The sequence below is a fragment of the Ahaetulla prasina genome, chromosome 1 (genome assembly GCF_028640845.1).
Source record: "Ahaetulla prasina isolate Xishuangbanna chromosome 1, ASM2864084v1, whole genome shotgun sequence".
NCBI classification, from domain to species: domain Eukaryota; kingdom Metazoa; phylum Chordata; class Lepidosauria; order Squamata; family Colubridae; genus Ahaetulla; species Ahaetulla prasina.
In genome coordinates this window covers 54615755-54630201 of record NC_080539.1, presented here as the reverse complement: position 1 = coordinate 54630201, position 14447 = coordinate 54615755, and the positions used below count along the sequence as shown (strand labels likewise).

General features: G+C 36.8%; 1 protein-coding gene across 4 annotated transcripts in view; it reads left to right on the top strand.

Annotated features, from left to right (window-relative positions):
* The window catches only part of BICRAL (BICRA like chromatin remodeling complex associated protein), a 29884-nt gene extending 18202 nt beyond the window's left edge, over nt 1-11682 (top strand). For all 4 annotated transcript variants that reach the window (XM_058165255.1, XM_058165257.1, XM_058165256.1 and 1 more), the window contains exons 8-12: nt 2441-2502; nt 2624-2769; nt 2943-3037; nt 6414-6516; nt 7790-11682. In XM_058165255.1, coding sequence (XP_058021238.1) covers nt 2441-2502; nt 2624-2769; nt 2943-3037; nt 6414-6516; nt 7790-8595 — 1212 coding nt within the window. In that variant the 3' untranslated portion in view covers nt 8596-11682. The remainder of the gene's footprint in view (nt 1-2440; nt 2503-2623; nt 2770-2942; nt 3038-6413; nt 6517-7789) is intronic.
* The last annotated feature ends 2765 nt before the right edge of the window (nt 11683-14447 follow it).

Here is a 14447-nt window from a genome sequence, read left to right as displayed (position 1 = left end):
CCTGTAGCTGGTTTAGCTTAGTTAGAAGAATGTCTGGAATGATGGTATTGAATGCTGAACTAAAGTCTACAAAAGGACCCTTGCATAGGTCTTTGGAGACTCAAGATGTTGTAGGATGTAGTGCAGAGCCATATTAACAGCATCATCTGTTGATCTATTTGCTCGGTATGCAAATTGCAAGGGGTCTAAGAGCGGATTCGTGATGGTTTTCAGGTAGGAAAGCACTAGCCTTTCAAAGGTTTTCATGACTACAGATGTTAGAGCAACTGGTCTGTAGTCATTCAGTTCCTTGATGGTGGGCTTCTTGGCACTGGGATGATGGTAGAGCGTTTGAAGCAAGAAGGAACATAGCACATCTCTAGTGATTTATTGAAAATATGGGTGAAGATGGGGCCAATTGGTCAGCACAGACTTTTAAGCAAGAAGGAGTTATCTTGTCTGGGCCTGGAGCTATTCCTGGCTTTTGTCTGTGAAATAGGTGCTGCACTTCCTTTTCTGTGATCACTAGGGGTTGTGAACCCAATGAAATGGGGTCAGTTGTAGGAGGCTTGGCTGTTGTTGGTGTGTCTGAGATGGGGTTGTGGAGATAGGTGGCTGTAGTTTCCTTTCAAACCTGCAGTAAAACTCATTCAGGTCATCTGCCAGTTGTTGATTACCTTCAGCCTGGGAAGGAGGTTTGCCATAGCCGGTGATATTTTTAAGAGTTTTCCACATGTTTGCTGGTTCATTTGCTGAAAATTGATTCTTTAGCTTTTCAGAGTAGGCTCTTTTGCTGCTCTTATCTCCCTTGTTAGTGCATTTCTGGCCTGATTGTACAGCATTTTATCACCTTTTCTGTAGGCTTCTCTTGGAATGTCGTAGCTGCTTAAGTTTAGGTGTAAACCAAGGTTTGTTATTACTGTGTATTCGCAAGTTCCTTGTAGGTACACATAGGTCTTCACAGAAGCTGACATATGATGTTACAGTATCTGTGAGTTCATCCAGGTCTGCAGAGGTATCTTTAAAAATATTCCAATCAGTGCAGTCAAAACATGCCTGTAGCTTTAATTCTGATTCCTCCGTCCAGGTTTTCACTGATTTAATTATTGGTTTTATGGCTTTAAGTCTTTGCCTGTAAGCAGGTACAAGGTGAATCATGCAATGATCAGAGTGTCCTACAGCTGCACGTGGTAAAGACCGATAGGCATCTTTTAGTGTTGTGTAGCAGTGGTCTAGAGTATTCTTGCCTCTGGTGGGACAATTGACATGCTGAAAGTATTTTGGTAGTTCTTTCCTTAAGTTTGCCTTGTTTAGATCTCCCAAAACAATGGCCAGTGAATCAGGGTGTTTGGCTTCAGCCTCCATGATTTGGTCAGCTAGAGTTCGTAATGCCTTGTTTACACAGGCTTGTGGTGGGACATAAACAGCAATTAGAAGAAATGAGGAAAATTCACGAGGCGAATAGTAAGGTTTGCAGTTGATAATTAGAGTCTCTAAATTGTTGTCACAGAATTTGTAAATTATGTTAAAATCTTGACACCAGGTTGAATTAATATATAGGCATAAGCCTCCTCCTTTCTTTTTACCAGATGTTTCTGGAATCCTGTCTGATCGTTCAATTTGAAATCCTGGAATGTTCAGGCTGCTATTTTCAATTGATTCATTTAACCAGGTTTCAGAGAAGCATAGGACTGCTGAATTGCGAAAATCAGAATAGTATTTGTTTAAGAGGAGTATTTCATCCATCTTATTTGCAAGTGAGCGTATATTTGTTAGGAAAATTGAAGGCAGAGGAGTTTTAGTGCGAGTTCTTAGCTTGATTAAGATCCCAGATCTTTTACCTCGTTTCCGTCGTTTGGTTTTTTTAGTAATCCATGGCTCCGTGGGAATTGCCTCCTCCTGTGTTAGAATCTCCTCCGTGTTTGTAAAGACAGGCGGGGGTGAGATTAAAGAAAGCTGCTCCTTAAAGAAATGTTCCTTGATTTTTAGCAGATGGTCTCGTGAGTAGGAAATCCGTAGTGAGTCACAGAGAACAATTAGAAATAAAGAAACAATTAGAGAGCATTTCACCGAGGCAGCCTTCGTCGGCGCCATCTTAGGACTGTAAATATTTTAAATATTTTAGTAATCCTTGGATCACACTATAAAAAGAACACCCTGATTTCATGCTTGATTTTACAGGCATATCCTATTGGATAAGCAGGATTATTTTTGAAAAATTTAAAAAGGCAAATGTGTCTAAGATTGTAATTGCTATCTTCAATAACATATAAACCATTTTATTTATTTTTATACGTGACACATAAAAAGTTCAAATTCATATTAATGAAGTTTATAAAAGAAAGTAGTTCAGTAGATTTTTTACAACATTTTTAGATGTACAAAACATTTACAACTACAAGATATAGTTTCTTTTAATAAAAGTTTATCCTAATGTAACAGAAATGTATTTTGGACTTAGGTGGATGGTCATATAGTAGGACAAAAGAGACCTGCTGCTAAACAATTAACCAAAGGAGCCTTGTAAGTTATTTTCCTTTCAATTATACATTTTAGCTTTTTAAAAATTTTGCCGTTCACAAATTTTCCAAAATTCTTCCAGATGTCATTGTAAACTGACTGATGGCTACCTTCTTTCCACTAGCATTCTACAACAATTACAGAAGGACCAGGCACAGGCTGTAACTCCTGACAAAAGTCAGTTCAGATCTTTAAGGGATGCAGTCCAGAGACTTCTTTCATATCATGTGTGCCAGGGATCACCGCCAACTGAAGAGGATTTAAGGAAAGGTATTTTTCCCTTTCTACTATTTTTAAAAAGATGTGTGTATGTATAGTGGTGGTGGTGATGGGGTGCTTATAAGTTATATGTTATACATATAATGGAAAATGGAAGAAAAGGTTTATTATAAATATTTTAGGGTTTAAAATTACTATCTAAATATATTTTATTGCCTTTTCAGTGGATAATGAATTTGAATCTGCAGCAACACAGCTTCTGAAAAGAACACAGTCAATGCTAAATAAATACAGATGTCTTCTTTTGGAAGATGCAATGGTAAGACAAATGAAAAATAATTATATATGTTTTTTCAGGTCAAACTACCGTGGTTGTAACATTAACCATATGATTAATACTGACATGTAAATATAATAGGTCGAGGGAAGCAAAGTTGATTAATTTCCAAGATATAAGATAGCTTCAAAGTGTCTTTCATTTGTAAGCAGCATGGGGACCCAGTTTTTAATTGAGGTTACTACAAAGGTGTGAAATTCTTAGTTGTAGAACATAGTCCTCATTTGCTACAGTTAACCATGTTGAACTACAGTTAGTCCTTGACCTACAGCCATTTGTTCAGCAACTGTTCAAAGTTACAGTAGTGTTGAATGAATGGTGATTATGACTAATCCTCGGAGTTCCAGCAGACTCAGCACTCCTGCCGTCATGCTAGCGCAGTCAGGAAACTTGGCAACCAGTTCACCCTACAAACAGTGGCAACCTCATTCAATCACATGATTCCCATTTGCAACCTTCCCTGGTGGCTTCCCTGGAAAGTCAGTTGGGAAAGTCTCGCCCACCCGTGCATCGTCCCCAGCCCCTCTGAAGTCTTTCCACGTTGGCTGCTTGCACCCTTCCCAATTTGTATTGTGCTCTTGCACATCCTCTGACCATTGCCACATTTCCTTGCTCCCTCCTTTGGTCGTAAGTCACTGCAGTTGTTAAGTGGATCACTACATGATTTTATGACCATTTTTATGATGGTTGTAAAGCAAATCACCATGATGGTTAAAAACTCACGTGATTGTTAAGTGAACCATGTGGCTGTTCAGAAAATCCATTTTCCTGGAAATTGACTGTGGGACGCTGCAGCTGATTGTAAATGCGAGCCAGTTGCCAAGTGTCTGAAAGGCAATCCTGGGACCATTGGAGGAGCACTGGGTGCAACAGTCACTGGAACTGTTATGCTATTTATTTGTTACATTTATATGTCTACTGTCTCGCCGCCGGGTTACTCTAGGCAACTTAACAACAATAAAAGGGAAGAAATTAAAAAAATGAATAGAACAGAAGTAAGATAATAGAACACTAAAATAAACAACGAAAGAGACCATAATGAGAAATACTACTGGAGACGACTTCCGGTATCCGGCGGCAACGGACATCTGGAGGTGCCTCTCCTGCCTCCAGTGTCCGAATCCGGCCGCCTCCGAGGCCCTTAGGGGCCAGGTGTTCCGAAAAGGACACCTGCCGCACGGACGGCTCGCCAGGGGTCTCCCAGCCGATATACAGGACTGGGGGGACCGATGCTGGCGCGTCCTAGGCTCGGAGGGGTTCGGAGGCCTCAGGCCGCGGCCATTATTTTGGTCGTCGCCTGGGCCGCTGTGCCCGGTGACACCGGGGCTTTGGATTTATAATTGCAGCAGCCTGGTGGCGAACAGGGAACGGAGAAGAATTGAGGAAGGGAGAAGGAAGGAGATATCGGCAATGTGAGTGGAGTGCTCCGAGTGCGGGGGTTTCTCTCCCTGCGACTGGAAGGAGCACGAATCACTTTGGAGAGAGGAGAACTTAAAATAACAAGATTACGGTTTTGTGGAGCTCTGGAGAGAAGAGGTGATGGAGAAATTTAGGAGGGAGGGTTTGAGGCCCCCCCTCCCTCTGGGGAACAATGGTGGCGTCCAGCTTCCGCCTTCACTATGAGAATCTTGATGACATCACTTCCCTTCGGCTTCCTGGTTGACTAACTGTACTCTGGACTCGTTGCTCCTGTGAGTGCCCCCTGGTGGATCCGGAGGAAATTACAAGGATACTGTGCTTGCCTGAGGATTTTAAAATTTTTTAAATGGCAAAGGTCAGAGACTAACTGCTGGAGAAATGGAGAGAATTTTGGAAAAGTTATCTAATATGGACAAGAAACTGGATGAAATAAGAGCAGAAATTGTGACTATCCAAAAGGATTTAAAGGACACTCAACAAGTCTCAGCAGAAAACAAGCAGAAAGTGGAAGGTCTGGAGGGTGAGATGCGGGCAGTGCAGAAAAGAGAGGAGACGACAGGCAATGCTGTGCTTGGACTACAGATGGATAAAATGTCTTATTTCCTTAGGTTTCAAAATCTGGAAGAAGTGGACCAAGAAGACTTGAGAGATGTTGTGACTAAACTGTTGGGAGAATTTCTTGGGAGAGGTGTTGACTTTATGAATTGGGATGTGGATCGAGTTTATAGAGTTAATTCAAAATATGCACGCACGCATGCAGTTCCTAGAGAGGTTCATGTCAAATTTGTGAGAAGAGAGACGAGATGAAATTCTTAGAAAACATAGGAGTGGGGCACTGACTTATAGGGGCAGGGAGATAGCCATTCTGAGGCAGATTCCCAGACAGGTACGTGAAATGAGAAAGAAATATTACTTTTTGTCAAGCAAATTGTACCAGAAGGGAGTAGGCTTCAGATGGCTGATGCCAGAGGGATTGATGATTTTCCGGGAGGGCATTACGAAAAAAATTAGTACAATTGCGGAGGCTGCGGCCTACGTGGAGGAACACAAAGCCCTCCTGGAATTAGATGACCCAGGAGTTGAAGAAGGGGAGGTTATAGACCATGGGGCGGAGGCAGCTGCCGCTGTTGCGGCCCTGGAGTTGGGTCAGGCTGAACCCAGAGTTCTGAGATCCAAAACTAGGAAGTGACAATGATATTTGGTATTGTGTTGGTTTTCCTTATTCTCCTTTGTATGATATTCTGATTATTCTTGACCCTTCTTTATTGCGTATGTAAGATTGATAAACTTAGCCACTTCGTATCACCTGCTTGCCATATGGCTGTTGTATGTGTTTAAAATTTTGAGTAAAATTCTTATTTTGTATAAGAAAAATGAAAATTTACCATTCCTGATATGTATTTGTATAAACCTTTTTTGACCAATAAAAACTTTTTGGGAAAAAAAAAAAAAAAAAAAAAAAAAGAAATACTACTGTATGATAAAAAAAAAGATGGATGGGTAGAGAGCATAGAATGAGGGGGAGGAAGAGTCGGAGTCTGCCATCAATCCAGCAGTCACCTCTAGCATTGAGCTAACTCCTATTTGGACCTAGGCCATTAAACAGAGACAGGTTTTTAGGTTCTTGTGGAAGGATAGGAAGGTGGAGGAAGATCTTACCTTAGAGGGTAAAATGTTCCAAAGGGCAAGCACTGCAGCAGAGAAGGCTCTTCTGCATCCCAACAGAGTTCTGTTTTTATGTATTGTATTGTATTGTATTGTACTGTACTGTATTGTATTGTATACAATACAATACAATACAATACAACACAATACAACTTATTTGATATGATATTAAAATGGTTCCCATATAATTTCAACAATAGGCTAGAAAACAGGAACATAACATTTTTTGTTTGTAATATGGTAGCTGATTTTGTTTGCTTGTTTTCTTTTCCAGAGGATAAATCCTTCAGCAGAAATGGTAATGATTGACAGGATGTTTAACCAGGAAGAAAGACAATCTCTGTCCCGGGATAAACGTCTTGCAATAGTTGATCCTGGTAAGAAACTAAGACTCCTTCTAGATATGAGACTTCTTTTGTTTATTTCACTGCTTTTTCATTTTGATTTACTTGCCAATTGAATACAACATAGTCTCAGTATAATTCTTGATGGATATGTGGCTAAGACCCATAATTAAGGACCCATCCTTAATCACCCTAATAACTAAATAATAGTGTAATGCAGTAGCCTATATTATTGTGCTATTAATCTTAATTCTTCTCTCTCCCACCACTTGTTTGTCTCTTCTTCACTTCCCCAAACAATATGTTTTTTGGAAGGATGCAGATACAATATGTGATTTTGATATATCTGCATTTATGTATTCAAAAATTTGTTTTGCAAAATGCCAATATTTAAATCACTTTCACTTATAAAATATGATGTAATTTGTTTTAAAAGGAACTATGTTTGCAAGTATATTTCTTACCTGTATACTTAGAAAAATATTCTGCTAATTCTGAACAGAAATGTTGTAAGGTACAAAGATTAATGAAGGCGACTGAGAACAAATTTCAACATGAAATTTGAATATTTTGAAATTCTTAAATATTAGTTTATTTTATAAAAATGTGCATGTAGGTACAGAAGGCATTTGTTAGATTTCAGTGAAGCAACAGTTAATAAGTCCAGCAATAATAAATAGGTCAGGTAATTTTAACTTAATGTTATTTATTTATTTTTATCCCACCTTTATTTTTTTTATAAATAACACAAGACAGCAAACATATCCAATGCATCTTCCCCCTCCTATTTTCCCCATAACAACCACCCTGTGAGGTAAGTTGGACTGAGAAAGAGTCAGCAGTTGGCTTCATGCCTAAAATAGGACTAGAAGTTATAGTCTCCAGCTTACAGTCTGGTGCCTTAACCACTAGACCAAACAGATTTCGTAAGTCTTTTCTTCCCACTCTGACTTCTTTTTAAAGGTTATTCTGTTGCAACACTTTTCATTGTGATTCACGCTGAACACTAAACTAACCAGAATTCCACTTAAGCTACAATCCAAAACCTAAAACCATACTCATTGTATATTTTATTTAGCAGATCACTTATTTTTTACGTCTTGGTTGTGGCTTAATGTAAATGGGGCTTACCGTAGTATTTGTGTCCTACAGATCCATGATAAAAAAAAAATAAAGAAGTTGGTCCCAAAAATTCCACTTTGGGCAAAATATCGGTATCCCAAGTCTGAAAACATTGAAGAATATTTCTTATGTCTTGCTATTGTACAACAGTGTAATATTAAAATACTTTTCTTCCAATTTTCAGATGGTTTTCTGGCGGACTTTTGTTGCTCATCCACACAGTTTGACAAGAGTGCTGATGACACACAGCTTCATGAAAGTGATCATCAAACTAGCAAATCATTAACTTTTCCAAACCAGACTGCTAATACCCAAATGAGAGACAAGTCAAGCACAGCAGAGTCTTTAATGTGCAACAAACATCATGTAGTGCCTAACAATATTGTGAGTCCACCACAAGAAAACATTTCTGTTAAAAAAGCAGATCTTGCAAAAGCTTTAACATTTGAGAAATGCTCTTCCGAAAGCTGCTCTCCCGAAAGCCAACATACGGCTCCTTCTGAACAAAAAATCGCTCTTAAAGGTCTTGACAAGTTGAATGAAAATTCTTTAGCTTCTAAAGATCATTCATCTAAAATCTTATCAAATGCAGATCGTGGTACGCATAATAAAACCTGTTGGAATACAGTTGATTCTCATTCAGAAACAGCATGTAATCATTCCCTGCAAGATAAAACTCCTCGGAGTTCTCCAAAGAATGTGGATTTGCCACAAGACAACTGGAAAGGTTCTGGAAAACCCCAAAAGGATTTGCTTGTCAATAAGAGTTTAGAAACTACATTCAAAAATATATTAGAACTGAAAAAGACTGAAAGGCAGCCACAAAGTGAGGCAGCTGCTAGTAGCTCTCTAGAGTTAGAGTATCCTAACTGTTCACATATTGCTCCGCAGGAAAACTGCCTGGAGAAGTTTATTCCAGACCACAGTGAAAGCATTGTAGAAACTGACTCTCTTTTAGAAGCTGCTGTAAATAGTATCTTAGAGTGTTAATAGTTACAGTACTGTGGACAAATCTCCCTTAGAAACAAATGTGAAAGATACCACAAGTACAGCCTGATGTGTACTTTCTAAAGTAGGTTCTGTTCTTTGTTTGAGAGCAATATTCATTGTGGTTACAGTGAAGTATCCAGTAATGTAAAACCTTAAGAGAAAGCTGTTTGGTAAGGCCTATTCATTGGCTGTGATTGAATGTATTCTCAACCATGTTCTTTACCATTTCAAGAATGATTCTCAGTGAGCCTTTCCCTTCCCTCTCTTCTTCCAACTCAACTGCACAGGTAAGATCTGAAGCTTTTGTTTCTGTTTTAGACTATAGTTTAATGTGTTGCCTGAGGTTGAACCTATAATTAATAACTAAACCAGATTCATGAACTGTGATTTTCAATAGCTACAATTAGGGTTGTATAATCCAGAGTTGGCAACATGACAAAACTGTGGTTAATAAAATATGGAACAGAAAATTCCCAGCATGATCAGTGGCAAAGTCTTACACGCTAACCACTGGATTACATTGCTTGTATAAACAGTTTTAATGTTGCAGCTTAATGAAACATTAATTTACGAAACCCTACACAATGTAGTATTGACAATCACAGTCTACTAAGAGGTGTATTAAATACCGTCCATAATTTATATTTAATAAGAAAATTGCTCTCTATATCTCCTGTCAAGATTTAAATCTCTGTGGTTAAAAATTCTACAGTTTACCTCTTTGCAGAAATGTCTTCGTCAGGTTTACAAGAAATAGAGAAAAAATTGTAAACTGAAAAATTATAAGTAGAGTTTACATAGCTTTATACTTCAAGTGCTATTCAGCTGCTCCGTAAGCAGAAACCAATATAATTCAGAGGAATGACATTGTAGAGTTTAAGTTGGTATGGAACGATAAACATAAAGTTTAGAAAAGCTAGTAGATTGGAACTTTTAAAAAGAGGCTATAAAGTAGTCATGCACAGACCATACACATATACACAAAAACACATTTTTGATTGACACATTGATTCTTCAGCAAAAGCTTTTGTATTTTATAATTGGATAAAATCAACTAAATATTTCTGAGATGGTATAATGTTTTTCTAAACCAAGTATGACAAGCATTTTTACTTAAAAATTGTGTTGTTATAGTAGATGTTTATAGTTTAAGGAGTACTAGCCTTAATCTGAACAAATTAAAGAACAGTGTTATTTTGGTTGTTTCTGATTCTAATTGTTCAGAATGTTAATCCATTTGCGGCAGTGGTCATATTATGAAAACACGTACAAACCAAAGTTAGATTTCTATACATTTAACAAAATTACATGTAAAAGCATATATCTCATAATCTAGAGCCAAAGGAACCTCATGCATGGTTTGCATTTGGCTGGTGATCATATTGATAATGTAAATTTCTTTATTATTTAAATCTACAAATTTCTCCTTTTAGGTTGCCAGGCTTAAGGAAAAAAAGTATACAAGCTTTCTTTAATACTGTTTCTTACAATTATGCCTGCTGAAAAGGAAAGAGAACTGTGATTTATAAGACACTTTGTCTGCAGCTTCTTTTTGCAGAAATATTTAAAATTTATTGAGGACTCTCTGATCCTGATCTGATGGGGGTCTTTCTTTTGCATTCAGCTGTAGTAAAGCCCCATGTAGTTTTGCTACATAGCAATGACAAACTGGTTGTCAGTCAGATTGCCAGAATTTTTAGAAAGAGTCATGTTTTCCTTTCTTTATTCCAAATAATGTAATACAAAACTGTATTCTGTTATATTATTCAACACAGAACACACTACCATCCTTATATTGTGACCACATTGCCATGGATTAATAAAATATCATTTAATTCAGCAAAAGAGTAACAACAGTTAATGTACAATCCACATATAATAGGAATAGAAACATGGAGTTTAATTTTATTGCTTCCTTTTTAAAAAAAAAAAAGTATATGATTTTAAAGTCACGGGTTTATGATTTTGTACACTTCATGGCAACCATAATTTAAATAACTATAATTTTCACAAATTTATTTTTTGCGAGGATAGCTTTAATTATTTGTTTCTTTTAAGTAATATAAAGAGAGTAGAAGGTGGTTTTCCCTCAAGGTTTTGTGAAGGAAACATAATTGAACTGTAACCATAATGAGGTAATTTGGAAAGCAGGGTGTATATTGCACCAGTCACATAAATTAGTTTAACTAGTATTGGATTGGAAATGTAAAACAAAAATATTCACATTTGTACAACTTCTTATTTTGGTTTTACCTGCTAGTGTAAAGTTCCCATTGTATGTACAGAATATTCTGAACCTAAATACCAAAATAAAGTGTATATGTTTTGAATCTTAGGTGAGAGTTTAATTTTAGATAACGTCTTAGCCAAGACATCTGAAATGCACTTCATCAATGTGGATTAAATCATACCTATATTTATCCCAGGATTTTGTGCTGGGAACCCACTGAACAAAGTTCAGCTGAATTAACCTGGGATAGCTAATGTATTTTATTTATTAAACTGAACTTGGTTTTAGAGTTCTGAATATTTTAAATGGTAATGCAGTAAAAATATTTTTGTTCATTGTAAAGAAACAAAGTGTGAATTTGTTATGCAGCCCATGGTCCTGAATCCAGTGAAGGCCATTTATTTGTGCTTACCTGCTTTGTAGATTTGGTCTCTTGACTACCTGATGTCTTTCCACATTGTCTAAAGTTAAAACATTTTTAGCTGGCAACTATAAAAAAATCTGATTCAACAAGGTCAGCATAACTGATCTGTTAGATTTGGGAGGCCTTACAGACTGACTTTACCGAAAGAGGATGTGTCACTTTTTGTCAATGTAATATGAACTTCATTTGCTTAAAAACTTTCATTTGTATAGTATGTCTCACTTGAAATTGCTTTGTATACATTTTGTAAAAATATTTATAAAATGTTTTGTAAAAAATATAACAAATTGCAGTTTATTTTGTTATGTTGGATAAATACTGTTAAAATACACATATTGGTAAAAATATATTGTTAACCCATGAATAGGAAATGTTTAGCTGGATACTACAAATTGAAACAACCATTGCAATACAGCCAAAGATTTGGGAAAAATCGTTATCTGTGATTGTCTTGATTTAACCAAGATAAATAATTAGGCTTTGAAGGGGTTTCTTTTTTATTTTACATAGTCTATTTAAAAATATTTTTGTTACATTTATGTTCAACCTTTCTTCCAAGATTGCACCAAAGGCAAGTACACAGGATTTTGAAATGGTATCCTGTTTAGGCACTGGTGAGGCCAAGAACTGCTTAGCTGTATGAAGATTCTTATTAGGTCGTTTTTTTACAAAAAGCTATCTTCTTTATATGTCAAATGTGAACATGGGAACCCACTGCTGAAAGCTCTGTGCCAATATGCTAATGCTACATTAACTGATAGTAGTCTGCTCTTCAATAATTTTAAAAGATGATGTGTGTATTTTAGGCCAAATATTTTATTATATAAAACTTAATTTGTTTTACGCATGTCAGTGCTAATTTATAGACTCATAGGGTTGGAAAGGAACTTGGAAGGCCTTCTAGTTCAACCCCTGCCCAGAGCAAGATCTTCATACCATCTTCAATAAATGGTTGTCCAATTGTTTCTTGAAAACCTCCAGAATTAACCTCAATAGCTGGGGTAATTGATTAATTTATGCATTGCATGAAAGCAAATGTTACATATTAGGAAAAAAATCCATTCCTTTTTTAAAAAGAAAATTGACATTGGTTACATATTTTCACTTATCTACTCTTACAGAGAGGCATTCCTCTATTCTCAGGCATAAAAAAAGGATCTCGAATATAAACATGCTGTAGTATCAACATGGATCTTATAACACACACGACTATGAGATGGAGATTGATATATGAGTTTCTCCTGAAACTTCTCTTCAGAACTGCAGTTGAGGATTGGGGGATTTCTTCTTTAGGATGCATGAGGGGCTGCAAGATGGAGGAAGGGGAAGTAAAATTCCTATGTGGGGGGAACATATTCCCTTGTGAATTGTTGGATGGAGCAGGATCAAAAAAGTGATTTATTTTTTTCTAAATATTTACTTAAAATACTAGATACGTTTACAGCCTTGAATTGTTTATAACAATAATACTTGAGTTGTTTATAAAAATAATAAAAGTGGGATAAAAATAAGTATAATGTCAAATAGTATTTCCTAACTAATATTCAAAACTTAAGCAAGTTGTTATACCTCTTATCTAAGTATTAAGGAATATTTATTTGATCAAGTTCGATCAAATGATTGAAATATACATAATATGCTTTAAGTTGTATGGGAAGGCTAAATAGATGTGCATGAATCAAGAAATATTTCAATTCCAAAACAAATCTTCACATCCTGGATAGGTATCACAGAGAGATCTTCAGGGTGAGCAGGGCAAAGCACATTGGTTCCTCTGTCTACTCTGCATGTCCATGTTCTTAATACTTCAAGTGCAGCGTGTAACACCTGCCATACACCACAACAGCTATGCAAGGAGCCAGTCTCTCCCTTTTAAATCTTCCATTGCTCTTCAGGCACCATTTAATTATAGACACACATCATCCCCAATATTACCTTTCTCCCCAATCCCAAATTCTTATTTCATATCCAGAATAAACAATTGCATTTTATTCAGATAATACCAAAATATTTGAAATGCGTGTACTGTATTTTTAGAAGTATAAGATGCACTTTTTTCCGTCCTAAAAGAGGCTGAAAATTTGGGTGCATCTTATACTCGGAATATAGCCCCACCCACCCACTGGCCCCCACCCTTCGGCCTCCATGCGTCCTCTTCCTGGCTGCAGAGATTGCCACCGACAATGGCTTGTGTTTTGGGCTCTGCGTGTCACGTTTTCAGCCTCCAAACGCTCTGTTTGAGAGCCTTCAAGGTTGCGGGGATCGCTGCCTGAAAACATGATGTGTTTGGAGGTTGAAAACGCAACAAACGATGCCCAAAATGGCTACCTGGAACAGCTGCTGCCTTCTTTTACCCCCAATGTTTCTGCATGGTCCCGTGAAATTACAATTGTTACTTCATGCAGCATCTCCACAATGATCATTGTAATATTTGAGATTTTCCTTCTCTTTTGGTCTCTTACTCTAATGTGCAGAAGAAAAATTCAAATCAACCAACTTTGTTTCTTTCGGGAAGATTGAAAAGGATGACAGAAGTTTGTAGAAGCCTACAACTTTTTACTGCCTACAAACTTGAGCATTAGGAACTTTTATAAAGGCATGGTCATGAAATAACCAGGAATCAACCGATTTTGTGCAATGACTTCCCTATCACTCAATACAATTTTTCTTTTCTTAGCTCTCTGCTGTCACCAGCTGGTAATCATAGGCAGAACACAACAGTCAGCTAATATTCAGGAAATAGTAAATCCATATTAGAAACTACTACCGTAATAGCCTGATCCACTATAAATCTGACATGTTCCTTTTTAAAGGCATCCTATCTGGCAGCCATTAGCACAGTGGCTTGCAATGAATTCCATCATTTAGTTTTACTCTGAGTAGATAAGTATTTCCTTCTGCTTGTTTTAAAACATTAATGTTTAAGTATAGAGCATTATCATAATTTTTATCAGAATAGCAAAAGAGGTCTGGTAAGGAAGCAACTGAAATCAACTGAAACTTAATACTCATCAGTTGCAGAGATCATTTATTCATCTTTAATAGTCTGCAAATTTGTACATTTACTTTTTTAAAATATTATTCATAAAATATGAATAATATAAGTCTTACATATGTGTATAATTCTTCTGATTTCCAAGATCTGCTTTCATGCACGAATTAACAGGCCCACACATGCAGATTTCAAACTAACTATTT